The 14,518-nt window shown below is 43.7% G+C and overlaps 1 protein-coding gene across 4 annotated transcripts in view; it reads right to left on the minus strand.

Moving 5' to 3' along the window:
• The window catches only part of STARD9 (StAR related lipid transfer domain containing 9), a 124,123-nt gene extending 110,809 nt beyond the window's left edge, over window positions 1–13,314 (minus strand). For all 4 annotated transcript variants that reach the window (XR_007152704.1, XM_047861053.1, XM_047861052.1 and 1 more), the window contains exons 1-3: window positions 13,215–13,314; window positions 7,530–7,599; window positions 5,780–5,896 (exon numbers count right to left, since the gene is read on the minus strand). Coding sequence is in view for 3 of the 4 variants with exons in the window: in XM_047861053.1 (XP_047717009.1) it covers window positions 5,780–5,896; window positions 7,530–7,599; window positions 13,215–13,261 (234 nt within the window). In the remaining variant the exon portion in view is untranslated. The remainder of the gene's footprint in view (window positions 1–5,779; window positions 5,897–7,529; window positions 7,600–13,214) is intronic.
• Between the last annotated feature and the right edge of the window lie 1,204 nt (window positions 13,315–14,518).

Genomic DNA, 14,518 nt, shown 5'->3' on the forward strand with positions numbered 1-14,518 from the left:
ACAGCCAATTACAGTCCTTTGTGGGTAAAGCTGAGCTAAAGCTCTTCATGGAAATTTTTACAAACACAAAATTATCCAAACACAATACACTTGAGCAGAGGACTCCCACTCCAACAGATATTCCTGACCAGGAGGAAGGGAAGGGAAGTTAATTTTCCAAGTGCAGCAAGCTGATCCAGAAGGGATCATAACCAGATTCAAAGAAGAGATTTTCAAGTCTAGTTCAGCTCTTAGCAGCCTGAGCCTCACTTCCTTTGTACTGTGATAGGGTAATCACCATAGGGAACCAAGCCACAGTACTCAGGAACCCCCTTATCAAATTGCAGTTGCCAAGCCCTGGTCTGGGAACTTAATTATTTCATTTCCTCCTCACAGTAACTCAAGCTCAAGAAACTAGAACTCAGAAAATTTAAGTAACTTGTCCAAAGCCAGCCAGCTAATCAGCGGCTATGCCTGAATTCAAACCCAAGTCTAACTTCAGAAACCGGATTAACTTTAATACAGATTCAAGCCAGATAAAATGTAGGCCCATTTTGAAGAAAAGCCTTGACTACAAGTCCAAATATCAACAAACACTAAAAACACAATTTAGACCAACGCTGACCTGTCTTTAGAACGGGAAGCTAATGACACCAAGGTCACAGGGTAATGGACAAGACAGGTGGTATGATCCCCTACCGCTGCCCATTCACTACAGTCTTTTCTCTCTCTCTTCACCATCTCTTTTCTTTCCTAATTTACCATCTCTTCCTTTTCCTATATCCCTTTTGTTTTTCTTTTTATACTGTATTGTAGCAAATCATATGAACTCTGCATTCAGATAGCCCTGTGTTCAAATCTAAGACTCATTTCTTACTGTGTCACCTTTGGGCAGATCACGTAACCTAAACCTAAATTTCCTCAACTATCAAAGGATAAAATCTTCTACCTTTTAGGCTGCTGAAGGGATTAAATCAGATAATATGTGTGAAGAGATGACCAGGTCTCTAGTAGACTAAATGGGACTTTAACATTGAGGGTCAATGAGACTTGCTAACATACAATTTAGAATTGGACAGTCTTGGATTTGAATCCCTGCTCCACCACTTACTGGTTAAGTGATTTGGGCAAGTCTCATAAAATTTATGTACTATAGTTTCCTTAACTATAAGATGGAATATATAGAATAGACTAAACAGATTTGGGAGATGATCAAATGGAATGATAAACATTTAGAAACTACAGATATTTAACAAATAAAGCAGCCTCTCACTAGAACTTGCAGTAGTGCCTTGTTCTCTAGAGGCCCTTGTTTGTTGATGCCTGATCTATTTATCAAGCGTGTCACCACTAAAGATTAGGAAGTGCTAAAACACTAAGAAATGCTAATCTTGAACCTATCTTTTCAGATCATAAAATAAATATAAAAACAGGGATGTAGAAGAGTACAGTGCAATGAAAAGACCACCATAAGAAGCATGGGTCCAGTCCCACTTGGGCCTTAACTGCCTATATAATGCCATATAAATCACACAGCTGTATCTGGAACATGAAGGGTTTGGAAACATTTTTTATTTTCCTGACTGGGACTGCCACTGGCATTTAGAGGGTAGAGGCCAGAGGTGCTGCTAAACACCCTACAGTGCACAGGACAGACTTCCACAGCAAACAATTATCTGGTCAAAATATCAATCGTAGTGAGGTTGAGAAGCCCTGGCCTAGATGATTGCTAAATTCCCTTCGAGCTCTAACATTCTTTTTTTTTTTTTTAAATTTTTTTTTTCAACGTTTATTTATTTTTGGGACAGAGAGAGACAGAGCATGAACGGGGGAGGGGCAGAGAGAGGGAGACACAGAATCGGAAACAGGCTCCAGGCTCTGAGCCATCAGCCCAGAGCCCGACGCGGGGCTCAAACTCACGGACTGCGAGATCGTGACCTGGCTGAAGTCGGACGCTTAACCGACTGCGCCACCCAGGCGCCCCCGAGCTCTAACATTCTAAGAGACTGTGATGAGGCAGCACCAACACTTAATAGATGACATTCTTGCCAACATCTATCAAGCAATGGCTATGATATTGCTCAAAATCCTCCTACAGCCAGTGGGGGAATGTTTTCAGAATATTTGAATATTCTGAAATCAGTACTGTATTTTTGTGGGTAAGGACAGTGCTTCCTCACAACAGGAAGAGAGCCAAGGATGAAGAGGGCTCAGTCCTACAGGGACTTGGTCCCTTGCTCTTTGGAGTTAGAATCAGTGTTTCCAAAGCCACAAGATTCCTTCTGGCCAAGATGATTTAAGTAACTCTGATTCAAGGTCAGAATAAGATAACACACCTAACAGCAGAGGTGAATCTCAAATACATCATGCTAATTAAAAGAAGCCAGACTCAAAAGGCTACATACTATTTGATTACATTTACATGATATTTGGGAACAGACAAAACTGTAGTGACAGAAAACAGATTAGCAGATGCCAGGGCCTAGAGGTAAGAACAGTTTGACTGCAAAGGGACATAAAGAGATTTGGGGAATGATGCACTGTTTTGTATACTGAATATAGTATAAGCTACACAATCGTGTTTGTCAAAACTTAGAGAACTGCACACTGTACACTGAAAAGGTGAATTTTACTGTATCTAAATTATACTTCAGTAAAACTGCCCGGGCGCCTAAGTGGCTCAGTTGGTTAAGTAGTCCGACTTCAGCTCGGGTCCTGATCTCACGGTTCATGAGTTCGAGCCCCATGTCGGACTCTGTGGTGACAGCTTGGAGCCTGCTCTGGATTCTGTGTTTCCCCCTCTCTCTCTGCCCCTACCCTGCTTGCATTCTGTCTCTCTTTCAAAAATAAATAAACATTAAAAAAATTTTTTAAATAAAAATAAAATTGCCCCCTCTCACCTCCACCCCCAAAATACGATCACAAATGCTATGTTGTACTTTGGGAGAGGATGAACTGGATGACATTAAAATTCTTTCCACCCCATGTCCTATAATTTTATGACAGTCTGCCCCTCTATCCTGGTGACCTCAGGGTTAAGTCTGGGCTCCAATTTCTGTGTTAAAGCAATGAGTCTCTCCGACCAACTTATATGCATATGAGTTCTGCCATTATTCAGGGACATTTGGCCCTACTTTAGCTTGTGACAGAGGCTCCTTCCCTGCTATCTCCTATCTTAACTCCCCTCGGGACTGATGAGGGCCTTAGACATTAATAAACAAGTCAGAATAAACCTCAAGGGACACTGGTTTTATCTCTCTGCACAGGCTTCCTGTCCAAATCCCATTTGATCTTTCCATTGAACTTCAAACCAAGCAAGAGAAGAAGAATCATATTTATGACCCCCTCCACTATGGACTTCTGGGCTTCCCACCAGATTATTCTTATACTTACGTTATATAAATGCACACTTAAATTATACCCAAGTTTGTTGAGACATATATAGATACAGATACGTAGTTTTGTTTTGTTTACATACATCACTGACCCAGATTATTACTCTATCAAATGTTACACAAAATGGTTAACTTTTCTTATATCCATATCTAGGTATGCTATAGCCAGGCAGGACTGAAAGAGCCATTAGAATGCTCATACTTTCTGCTAATAAAGACCACTGTCTTCTATGACACATATGCAGTCACAACTGTGAAAGGCTGAAGGAGTCCCATCCTCTTATTTGAAAGTCAGCTCCTTTCTTGCCTCTGCATGAAGGATGTCAGTAGAACAGTTACAAACACCAGGAATCAGATACTTCATACATGCTTGAGTGCTAGGATAAAAATCAAGGTCCAAAAGAAAAGCCTGGACATCCCAGCGCCTTCATATTCCAAAGGACAGAAAATATGGTAGGGACCAGATACTATCCACACTGACGTTTTCTGCTAAGCATTTACAGCAAACGCCTTGTGACTACAAATATAGGGTGCTCATATTACAACAGAAGGGGCCCACAGAGACAACAAATCCCACAGTAGTCTAGGGTCTTGTTTCCACATGTTCCCCTCAGAAGAGAAGAATGGGGGAATTACACTCCCATGTTTTAAAATTACTCAATCATCTCAGAAGTCTGCAGTGGCAAAAAATCAGTACTGTAAATCACTCAAACTTCTTTTTTTTAATGTTTATTTTTGAGAGAGAGAGACAGAGAGAGAGAGAGAGACAGAGAGACAGAGAGACAGAGGAGCCATAGCCAGCTCTGCACTGACAGCAGAGCACGATGCAGGGCCTGAACTCACAAACCGTGAGATCATGACCTGAGTTGAAGTCAGACACTCAACTGACTGAGCCACTCAGGCGCCCCCCATATTTTTTTTTCATGTTTTAAGTCACTCAAACTTGATAACATTGCTTCTTTGGCATAATCAGGAAAAGGTTCACAAAAAACTAAAACGCTTAGCAGAAAACATACTTTAGCTTTTTTTTTTTTTTTCAACGTTTATTTATTTTTTGGGACAGAGAGAGACAGAGCATGAACGGGGGAGGGGCAGAGAGAGAGGGAGACACAGAATCGGAAACAGGCTCCAGGCTCCGAGCCATCAGCCCAGAGCCCGACGCGGGGCTCGAACTCACGGACCGCGAGATCGTGACCTGGCTGAAGTCGGACGCTTAACCGACTGTGCCACCCAGGCGCCCCCATACTTTAGCTTTTTATTCAAAAGTATACAGACTGACAGGGTGCCTGGGTGGCCAAGCTGGTTAAGCATCCGACTCTGGCTCAGGTCATGATCTCATGGTTTGGTGACTTTGAGCCCTGCATCAGGCTCTCTGCTGTCAGTGCTGAGCCCGCTTTAGATCTTCTGTCCCCCTCTCTCTCTGCCCCTCCCCCACTCACGCATGCACTCACTCTCTCAAAAATAAATAAACATTTAAGGAAAAGTATATAGACTGATAGGCAATGTTCTTCCAGACTTCCCCCCAAAATATTCCCATTTCCAGTGGTATTTCCTAAGGACTTATTCGTATACTGGTTTTTTCATATGTAGGTATGATGATATTGACCCACAGAAGGCCAAATAAGTGATTTTTCTAATATTAGGGATGGACTTTCATAGAAAGTATCTTGGTAACTGCTGAGGTGAGGGCTATTGTCTGTGGTCATAAAACTCAATGGGGCAAGGTTTGCAGGCCATCACGGGGACTGAAAGCATGACCTTCAACAGTGCTCCAACAAGGACAATGCTGCTGCTTCACAGAAACAGAGAGAAGCCCTGTAGACTCAGGTGGCCAGACCTGCTGCCTCAGAAGCTTGTGAGAGAGCTAAGTAGAACTACCAGAGGCAGGAAGGGTGACCGACAGTCTTGCTGGGAAGGCCTTGACTGGTCCTCTCAATCCTCAGCAGATCAATAGAATTCACTTCTCACATACCTTGCAGGCTGCCAGACTAGATGTCTAGCCCTTTTACACTCAGCCTAGGACCATAAGAACAAGCCTGAGTGTCAAAGATACTAGCCTCTAGGATTCCTGGGTCCTTTTGCTGTATATACCAAAGGCCAAGTTTTAGGTGAGCCCATTTATCTGCCGTAGGAGTAGAACACTACCTGAACTAATTTCTACCCACCTGAATCTTGCTGTGGCCCAAGCCTAAATGGACACTAGCCAACTTTCATGACCTGAGCAAGCAGTCTTTTCCCATTTCCTTTGTTCTTTCTGCAACCAAAGCCTCTCACTACCATTTCTCAAAGCAGAACATCATTAGTTTCTGACCAAAATATTAAAGTAAGAAACAGCCAGACCCCATGTTAATTTCCCAATAATTATCCAGTCAGAACTGAGGAGAGTGAAGGGAAAATGACATTACCACATCCTGAGATGCATACTGGGGGTCCTCTGGGTTGACAGACCAGTAGCAATAATCAAAGCCAAATGCCACCACCTTCTCCCGGGAGTCACCAAAGACATCTGGTCGACTGTCCACCTAAAATCAAACATAGGATAGTCTTTTCTATCATAATATCAGAATCTAGCCAGTGCCACCTGATTCCTCCCTGCTATAGCTAGAGATATCTGAACTGGTCATGAAAATCTTTATGTTATCTACCTGAAGAAAAAAAAGTAACCTTTGTCATTTCCTCATTTAAAACCCCTGGAGAATTAAATGTGCCTATCATACTGTCACCTATCTGCCTATATATGAACCACGCACAGAGCAGCTTAGGAGAGAAAGTCTTTCCCTCTCGGAGCATCTTTTTATCACTATCATTTTTTCTCCAGGCATTTCTGTAAAGGATACTAGGAGTGCATGTGTAGTTCAGTGCCTGGGCCTGACAGTCTACCAACTGAGGGCTTTCACAGAGGTCCCTGGGTATCCATCCCTAGTGAATTAGGAAGCACAATGGACAGAAGAGCGAGGACCAACCCAACTGCCCATGGTAGATGAGGGTAGAGCCAGAGCTTGAAACCACACTGACTTCCAGGTACTGGGGAGAATGGTATTATTCCCAGAAATGTCTTACTATTTAATATTTAGACTCTGATCAGAGATAGACAACCCCCAGCACTAGCCACCAGAAACTACAGTAGAAAGAGGCTGTCAGAATGACTAAGAAATTTTTAGTGGATAAATGACTTTAAGGAAGTAGACAGCTAAGGAAGTGTGCAGGGGGCAGATTAGAGTTTGATCCTGGCCAGGATTTATTCTTAAAAACCAAAAGTCTCACCTTTCAGAACAAAGCCCCTGAAGTGTTTAAGCAACAGAGACATAAATAAGAGACAGCAGAGAATAAAAGGTCTTTTGTCCCTGGGGAGCTCCTGTTGCAAGTTTGGCAGGTCCTGTTCTCTTTTAGCCCAGAGTTGCTGTCAAGGGAAACATCGTATCACATCACATCACAGGAGTGGGCATGGCTGGAAGGCCTGGGTTCTTGATAACCCTCACTCATGCAAGTCAGCTTCCTCACTCTCAGGAGTGCTTAATACTACCTGCAAGCTGTCTATAGCAGCAGTCACATGGCCAGCTTCCCTCCGTCACACCCCAAGGCCCAGAAAGAAAGAAACTCTTCCACTTCCGCTGTTCTGGTAAAGGAAGGAATAGGATGGAGGAAATCAGCCCTGGGAGGGGGTGTGGGGTGGGGGAGGAAGCTCCCAGCATTTGTCCAATTGTGACTCAAAGGTCAGTTAGATCTGTGAAAGAAAATCTGTAACAAGACACAGGATAGTGACCTACTCCATTCTGAGATCTGATGCATATTAAAATCTATAGTAATGCCTCTAAATTAAGTGATATCAAATGAGGGACTTGGGACAAAATCTAACTCGTGGTCAGGCAAATTAAGTATATCCACAGCTGTACCCAGCATGACTTAAACTGGCCATGGTGCCCATAAACAATTACCAACCAGTTTCTCAACATCTGCACCCTATTTGACAGAACTTGGGCTGCCGTGCCACAATTCCTATACTTCTTTCCTGCCTTATTTTTATACTTGCTTTGTAGTAGGTTATAACTCTTCCCTCTCCCAATCCTCCACCCTAAACACATCTTTATCCCAGAAGCCCCTGTAATCATACAAACTCCTCAGTGGAAAGAGAAAGGAAAACAATTTCAGGCTTACCTTTAAATTTCTGATTTTTGCCACTTTGCCATCAACTTCCATGATAATTCTTCCCCCTTCTTTGGTCTCCCTAGAAAAAAGACCCAAACTCATATGAGAAGAAACAATGCTTTAAAAAAAAAAAAAATCAAGAAAAGGGAAGTTGAGACCAGCGTTATTGGGACAAAATGTTTCCCTACTGCTGTCTCCTAAGTAGCTGTCCCCCGGCAGACGTGCTTCTCTAGATCATTAGATTGGCTCTAGAGGAGCTAAAAATTACCACTATTGAGCACCCTCCATGTGATAGGCACTGTATTAGGTACAGTCATATTATGCTTCATCTTATGCAATCTTACCGCTAACACACCCTCCTGACATGGCTTCCTACCGTATCTTCATTTTTTCAAATGGAAGACTGAAGCTGAGAGCAATTATGTAACTTGTCCAAGCTCACACATCAAGTAGTGGCAGAGCTGGGATTTAAACCCAGATTTATCTGACCACAAAGCCTAGGCTCTTAACCATACCTTAGAAATCAGGCCTGAAACTCTGCAGAGTACCCTTTGCTCACAGTACAAGTCATCCCCTCTCATTTTTCTGGGATTTTGAGCACAGATAATAATGAAAAGGGTTTTGGAGTCCTCTCTGTTGAGACGCTCAGAACACATTTTCCAAATCCTTTTGTCTTCCTAAATCCGAATGAGAGCTAAGATTCCCAAGAATTTTCCCATGTAGCAGTTATGTAGTAAAACTACATAACCAACCAACCCCTAAATTTACTTTAAGGGGCTTAATTCAAGTGATCCATACACCTGAAGCCCAAAATAAACAGAATATACTCCATTCTAGATATGAAATCCTTTTAGCTGAAGTGAAAGCCAAAATGGCAGATGAGAATTAAGTTCATTGGCATTTCCCCCACTATAATGAAAGTAATCAACTAAATTACTCCTAGCCTAGAACCTGAAAGTTAAGAAAATATGTTCTGTCTCATTTTTATCCTTCCTCATGGTTCCGAGGATGTGACCTTGAGAGTTTGGGGAGGGGAGGAGAGGCATAGTGAGACAACGGTCTTTACATTTAAGATTTTTTTTTTTTTATTTTTTTTCAACGTTTTTTATTTATTTTTGGGACAGAGAGAGACAGAGCATGAACGGGAGAGGGGCAGAGAGAGAGGGAGACACAGAACTGGAAACAGGCTCCAGGCTCTGAGCCATCAGCCCAGCGCCTGACGCGGGGCTCGAACTCACGGACCGCGAGATCGTGACCTGGCTGAAGTCGGACGCTTAACCGACTGCGCCACCCAGGCGCCCCAAGATTTTATTTTTTAACGTTTATTCATCTTTTGAGAGAGAGAGAGAGACAGAGCGTGAGTGGGGGAGGGGCAGAGAGTGAGAGAGACACAGAATCCAAAGCAGGCTCCAGGCTCTGAGCTGTCAGCACAGAGCCCGAAGTGGGGCTCAAACTCACAAACTGTAAGATCATGACCTGAGCCGAAGTCAGATGCTTAACCGACTGAGCCACCCAAGCACCCCTAAGATTATTTTTTTACCAGTGAGTGAGTCTGGGATAAAGCCCTGGGTGGGAAATTTCCCTCTCCTACGTAGTAACATTTCTGTTACCTAAATTTCCTCAAGGCCTTGATGCTCTTTCTTTCACATTTTATACCAGATAGTACTCAAGGCACCTGAGATACTCTTAGTCCCCCAGGATCATAAACCACACCCTACTCATCAGCCCTCAATGATTCTAAAGAAAATCTTTCATCTTTACTGTTAACATTTTACATGATAACATTTTTTTTTTCCTTTCTTCATTCTAAGGTACATTTTATTATCTCTCCTCCCACTATAAAAGCAATACACATATTGTAGTAAATTTGGACAACAAAGAAAATAAGAAAAAAAATCATGCAATAACTTTTCCAAATCTATTACCTAATTTTTTCTAAGGACACCCTTTCTTGAGGATTCATCTATGACTCTCTCATGTAAAGCAGCCTGAAAAGAAACATCCTGAATTTTACTTCTTGGAAGAAAGATACAAATCATAAGGGTAAAATGCTGACTCTTCCAGGCCTGGACCACTGCCATTGGTAACCTAGGGATTCCAAGCTATTCTAAAACAAAATGAGGGAGCATTAAAACTGAGCAGAACAGGGGCACCTGGGTGGCTCAAACGGTTAAGCGGTTATGCATTTAACTCATGGTTCATAGGTTCAAGCCCTGTGTCGGGCTACACGCTGATAGTGTGGAACCTGCTTCGGATTCTCTATGCCCCTCCCCAACTCACGCTTTCTCTCTCTCTCTCTCAAAATAAATAAATAAACTTGAAAAAAACACTGAACAGAAAGAAAGGGCACCAACCTCAACTGGGGAGCTGGCCACACAGCTCAACAAAAGTCTGCAGAGATGGAGCCTTATGCCGCGGAATGGCGCTACTAACACTTGCCTTGGGGTCCTGAATTCTACCAAGAGGCATTTATTTCTTAGAATGAATTTCCCTTTGCACAGGGATAAATCCTCAGTTACACATTTACTCCTACAACAATGTTTCTTAGAGTGTGGTCCACAGGCTACCTTCATCAGAATTAAGTGAGTTGGTGGGTTTATTTGAATTCCTGTTAACAAGTTGCATTATGGGGCGGGGAACAACAACCAAGTTGCATTATAACAAGCTCCCCAGGTGGATTGTATGCAAACGGTAATTTGAGAATTACTGTCCTAGAGGGGAAAAAAAAGCAAACCATTACCACTTATTATCTAATCATTTGTAAAAGTTAAAAAAAAAAAAAGCAGACATTCTTTCATTTAATCTTCATAAAAAAACATTGAAGTAGTTATCCTATTTTACAGATTAAAAAAAAAACCTACGACCAACAGAAAGGGAATATAGTATACAAACAGTAACTTTTGACGGGGCAGTGGGGAATATTCCAGAGCCTACAATATTGACAGAAGAGAACATGTTCTTTCAATGATGAATGATTCTGGATACGCAAGGAAGAGCATCACATAATGAGCTACAGATTTTCTAATTATGGGAAATTGTGAGGAGTGGGAGGGAATCAAAACCATTTCCCACATTATCATTTTACTTATGGTCAGTCCCAGTCCTATTAAGCAAACAGGCATTTGATCAAGAAGCGCAACTTTTCGGTCGTCTCAGGAAGAAACAACTTCGTCTACTGACTGGAATCTTGACTCTAGCTACTTTTAGACCTTAAACAAGACCATTTTCTTATCTGGAAAAACAAAAAATGGAAGCTTAGACCAGATGATCTCTAAGATTTCTTCACAAGTACATCATATCCAATGACTATTAGCTGAATCCGTGCCAGTGACTTATTTGAAGTTTGAACAAACCACATAATTAGCAGATTCCCTACATTTGGATGAACCTCAGCAAAGATAGTGGAAGTTAACAAACCCTGGGTATAGCTTCATCTCTGCAGGATTCTCCGAGAAGACAGGAGTGGTCTCGACTTCTTAGCTGGGGAGTCACAGTGGGTTTATCCATATTTGCTCCTGAATCTTCAGCCTCATATAATTTATTCACACCTGGATATCTGCAGTATTGGCATTCTACCTCTTGATGCTCAAGCCTCGTAACCTAAACTAAAAGCAAGTAAGCTTTTGTGCCCTTCTTTCACCTTCACTTTTGTTTGATGAGATAAATTACTCTCTACCATGGCTGCAAATAATTCAATTTCAAAAGCATTTTCTTAGTTTTTTTATGTTTATTTTTGAAGAGAGCGAGAGACAGAGCAGGAGTGGGGAAGGGGCAGCAAGAGAGGGAGACCTGGAATCCTAAGCAGGCTCCAGGCTCTGAGCTGTCAGCACAGAGCCCGACCTGGGGCTCAAACTCACCAACGCGGGAGATCATGACCTGAGTGGAAGTTGAACACTTAACCGACTGAGCCACCCAGGTGCTCCACAACAGCGTTTTATTAATCTAATCCACACTATTATAAATTCCTAGCACTCAAGGAGTTGAGAGGCTACTGTTAGGGGTGCTCAAGGTAATTATCCTGAGAACCCTAAAAGAACAGTTTTGCAAAAAGAAGATGAGCTGGAGGCTACCTCCAAGGTGGCAGCTGCACCTATGAAAACTCCTCAACCATAAGTCACCACATTCAATCATGCAGAAGCCCGATGTCATAAACCACTTACCAATCTAAACACAGCAGTTCAGGCATGTACTGCTTTCCTTCTTTCTTCATTGTATCTCTTTTGCCTTTTTCCTACTTTCTTTTCTGTTGTTTCTTTCCCTCATCCCATTGCTCTCCTCATTATTCTGTCAATTGTATGACTTTTCAAAACCAATCACCACCATACCAGGGACAAAAATAATCCCTGCTAGTACCAAATTTTGTTATGGGAGACAATGCATTTTTGTTTATCCTTCTGCCCAATTTGCAAGCCACCTTATGTCCTGGAAAATTTTTAAACCTCCCAAATAATTCCATTATATGTCTAATGGTCCCAAACTACATTCTGCCAGCTTTGTCTCCTCTCACTCACCTCCCTCTACACATCCTCTCCCTAAAAGGGGGTTTTCTAACAACTGAAGTCCTTTGCTCTCAGTGTTCTTTCTACACCTTCTATACCTATCAGCAAACTCTAATAGCTCTTTAAAAAACGGTACAGGGGTGGGGCCCCTGGGTGTCTCAGTTGGCTAAGCATCTGACCTCGGCTCAGGTCATGATCTCATGGTCCGTGAGTTCAAGCCCCATGTTGGGATCTGTGCTGACAGCTCAGAGCCTGGAGCCTACTTCAGATTCTGTGTCACCCTCTCTCTGCCCCTCACCTGCTCTCTCTCTCTCTCAAAAATATAAAACATTAAAAAATTAAAACACACTCAGTTCAGGGGCTTCTGGTTGGCTCAGTCAGTAAAGCATGAGACTCTTGCTCTCCTGATCTCTGGGTGAGCTCGAGCCCCACATTAAAAAACGACAACAAACAAATAAAAACAATTAAAATACCAGCCCTTCCCTGGCTTTCCAAACCTAGGCGTGGAAAATCCATGAAAAAGGGAAGAAATTATGTCGCCTGATATTGGATGCCTCAAGAGCTGAGAGATGATGGATCTGATTAGCCCATGAGGAAATAAGCACTGACGACACTGAAGAAACGGGTTAGAATAACTTCCTTCTACTACCCAGTTCTGCTACCGCGCATGGGATGAAACCGCGCTCTCCCTGGGCCTCAATTTCCCTCTCACGCCTTACAATCTGGCTCTCTCCTCATCTGTGCAGAGAAACCAATGTGCGCTCAGGAGCACACACAATTCTGCCTCAGCCCCCGCAGGTACTCCAGAGCCACCAGGAAGAGAAGACACTGCCCATTCCTCTCCCCGGGTACTTTCCCAGCCCTTCTCAGCGAACTCAGTGAGAAAGGCCCAACCAACCCATGCATCAAGACTTGAGCCGTGGTCCCCCAAACTCCTGCTCACAGGACTCCAGGGACACGGACACAGCGCAGCCCACCGCTGACGCAATCCAGTAAGCACTATACCCCAGGACGAGACCCGAAAGTTCTAACCGAAACTTTGTCCCGCCAGGCTTTTAGGGTTTCCGGACCCTGGCCCCTTGGGCCACTTTGTGTCTGACTTCTCCGCGCCAGAATCACTTGAGCGAGAGGCGGGGACCTCGCCCTCCTCTCAGCTCTTATGACGCCTCAGGAGCCCCCTCCCTTCCAGACTCACCTCTTGCTGAGAGGTCGGACCCTCACGGCCACCCGCACGTTCGCCATCCCTCGGCCTCAGCCCAAGCCTAGCAGGTCCGCCCAGCCGCAGCATCCCCAGCCCAACCCCAAGTCCAGCCCCGCCCGCCCCACGCGCCTCACGGGACGGCCCCGCCCATGCGCGCGCAGTGAGCCCGCGAGGGTAGAGCCTGCGGAGCCTCAGCCAATCGTGAGTCCGGTGGGCGGGAGGTCGCCCGGCCCGGCCTGCCAAGCCCGCCTGGCTCCGCCCCGCCTCGCCCCGCCCACGCCCCGCCCAACACAGCCCCGCCCAAGGGCGAATCTGTTCGACGAGGGCGAGGCCTGCCGCGTCTCAGCCAATCCTGAGCCATACAGGCCAGGCCCCACCTACCAGGAATTAGCTTTTGTTCTCGGACAGTGCTGTACAGAGTCAAGTAAACACGTTTAAGTTTCGGTTAACACCGACAGTTTACAACGAAATTTGCTAAATACTTGTAATCGCTGCGTTGCCCTGAGCTGTCAATTCTGTGCTTAAATTTTAGGGGCAGAAATGAAATGGCGAACAGTTCCCAGCGACATTTGCAGTTCCTAGCGAAGAACAGTGCACTTGAAGAAGCACCTGGAGTGTGAAGTTTACAGTGCTAGTTGGCAAGCTTCTCTAGATTGTGATGGAACTTCGTGGCCACTCTGACAGTGTTTGTGATCGTGGAAAGAATGCTGTCAGTCCGAAATGGTTCATTAGTTCATCCAAGAAATAACTTGAATACCTACCAAGAGTCAGGTGCTCCGGTTCTTGCGGATACAGTCCCAGCTTTCGTGGAACTTAGAATCTACAGGGAAAGGAAAAGAGACAAATTATATAATTTGTCAGATGGTGCTGACTGCAATTTTTTTTTAAGCAGGGAAATGGTTTTGGGATATGTAGAGGGAAAGGTACTTATATTATACAGGATCTTAAGGAAAGGCCTCACTGATAAGGTGACACTTAACTAGATTTGAAGAAAAGGAGGGGGCCATTCAAGTATTCATTTATTTAATAAATATTTTCTAAGCAAGCACCTATTATAACGGGCTTTGTTCTAAGTAGGAAGGATATAAGCAGTGAAGAAAACAGGCAAACCTCTGACCTCATGGAGCTTGGTGAGAGAAATTACCAATAAGCAAAATAATTTAAAATGTATATCAGAGATGTATAATATGCATAAAGACAAAATATAAAGCAGGAGAGGAGATAGAAGAAAGTAGAGAAGGTGTTGAAATTTCAGATATGGCCAGGGAAGTATTTGCTGAGAAAGTGACATGAGAAAA

Source organism: Prionailurus viverrinus, chromosome B3 (assembly GCF_022837055.1).
Source record: "Prionailurus viverrinus isolate Anna chromosome B3, UM_Priviv_1.0, whole genome shotgun sequence".
Lineage (NCBI taxonomy): Eukaryota > Metazoa > Chordata > Mammalia > Carnivora > Felidae > Prionailurus > Prionailurus viverrinus.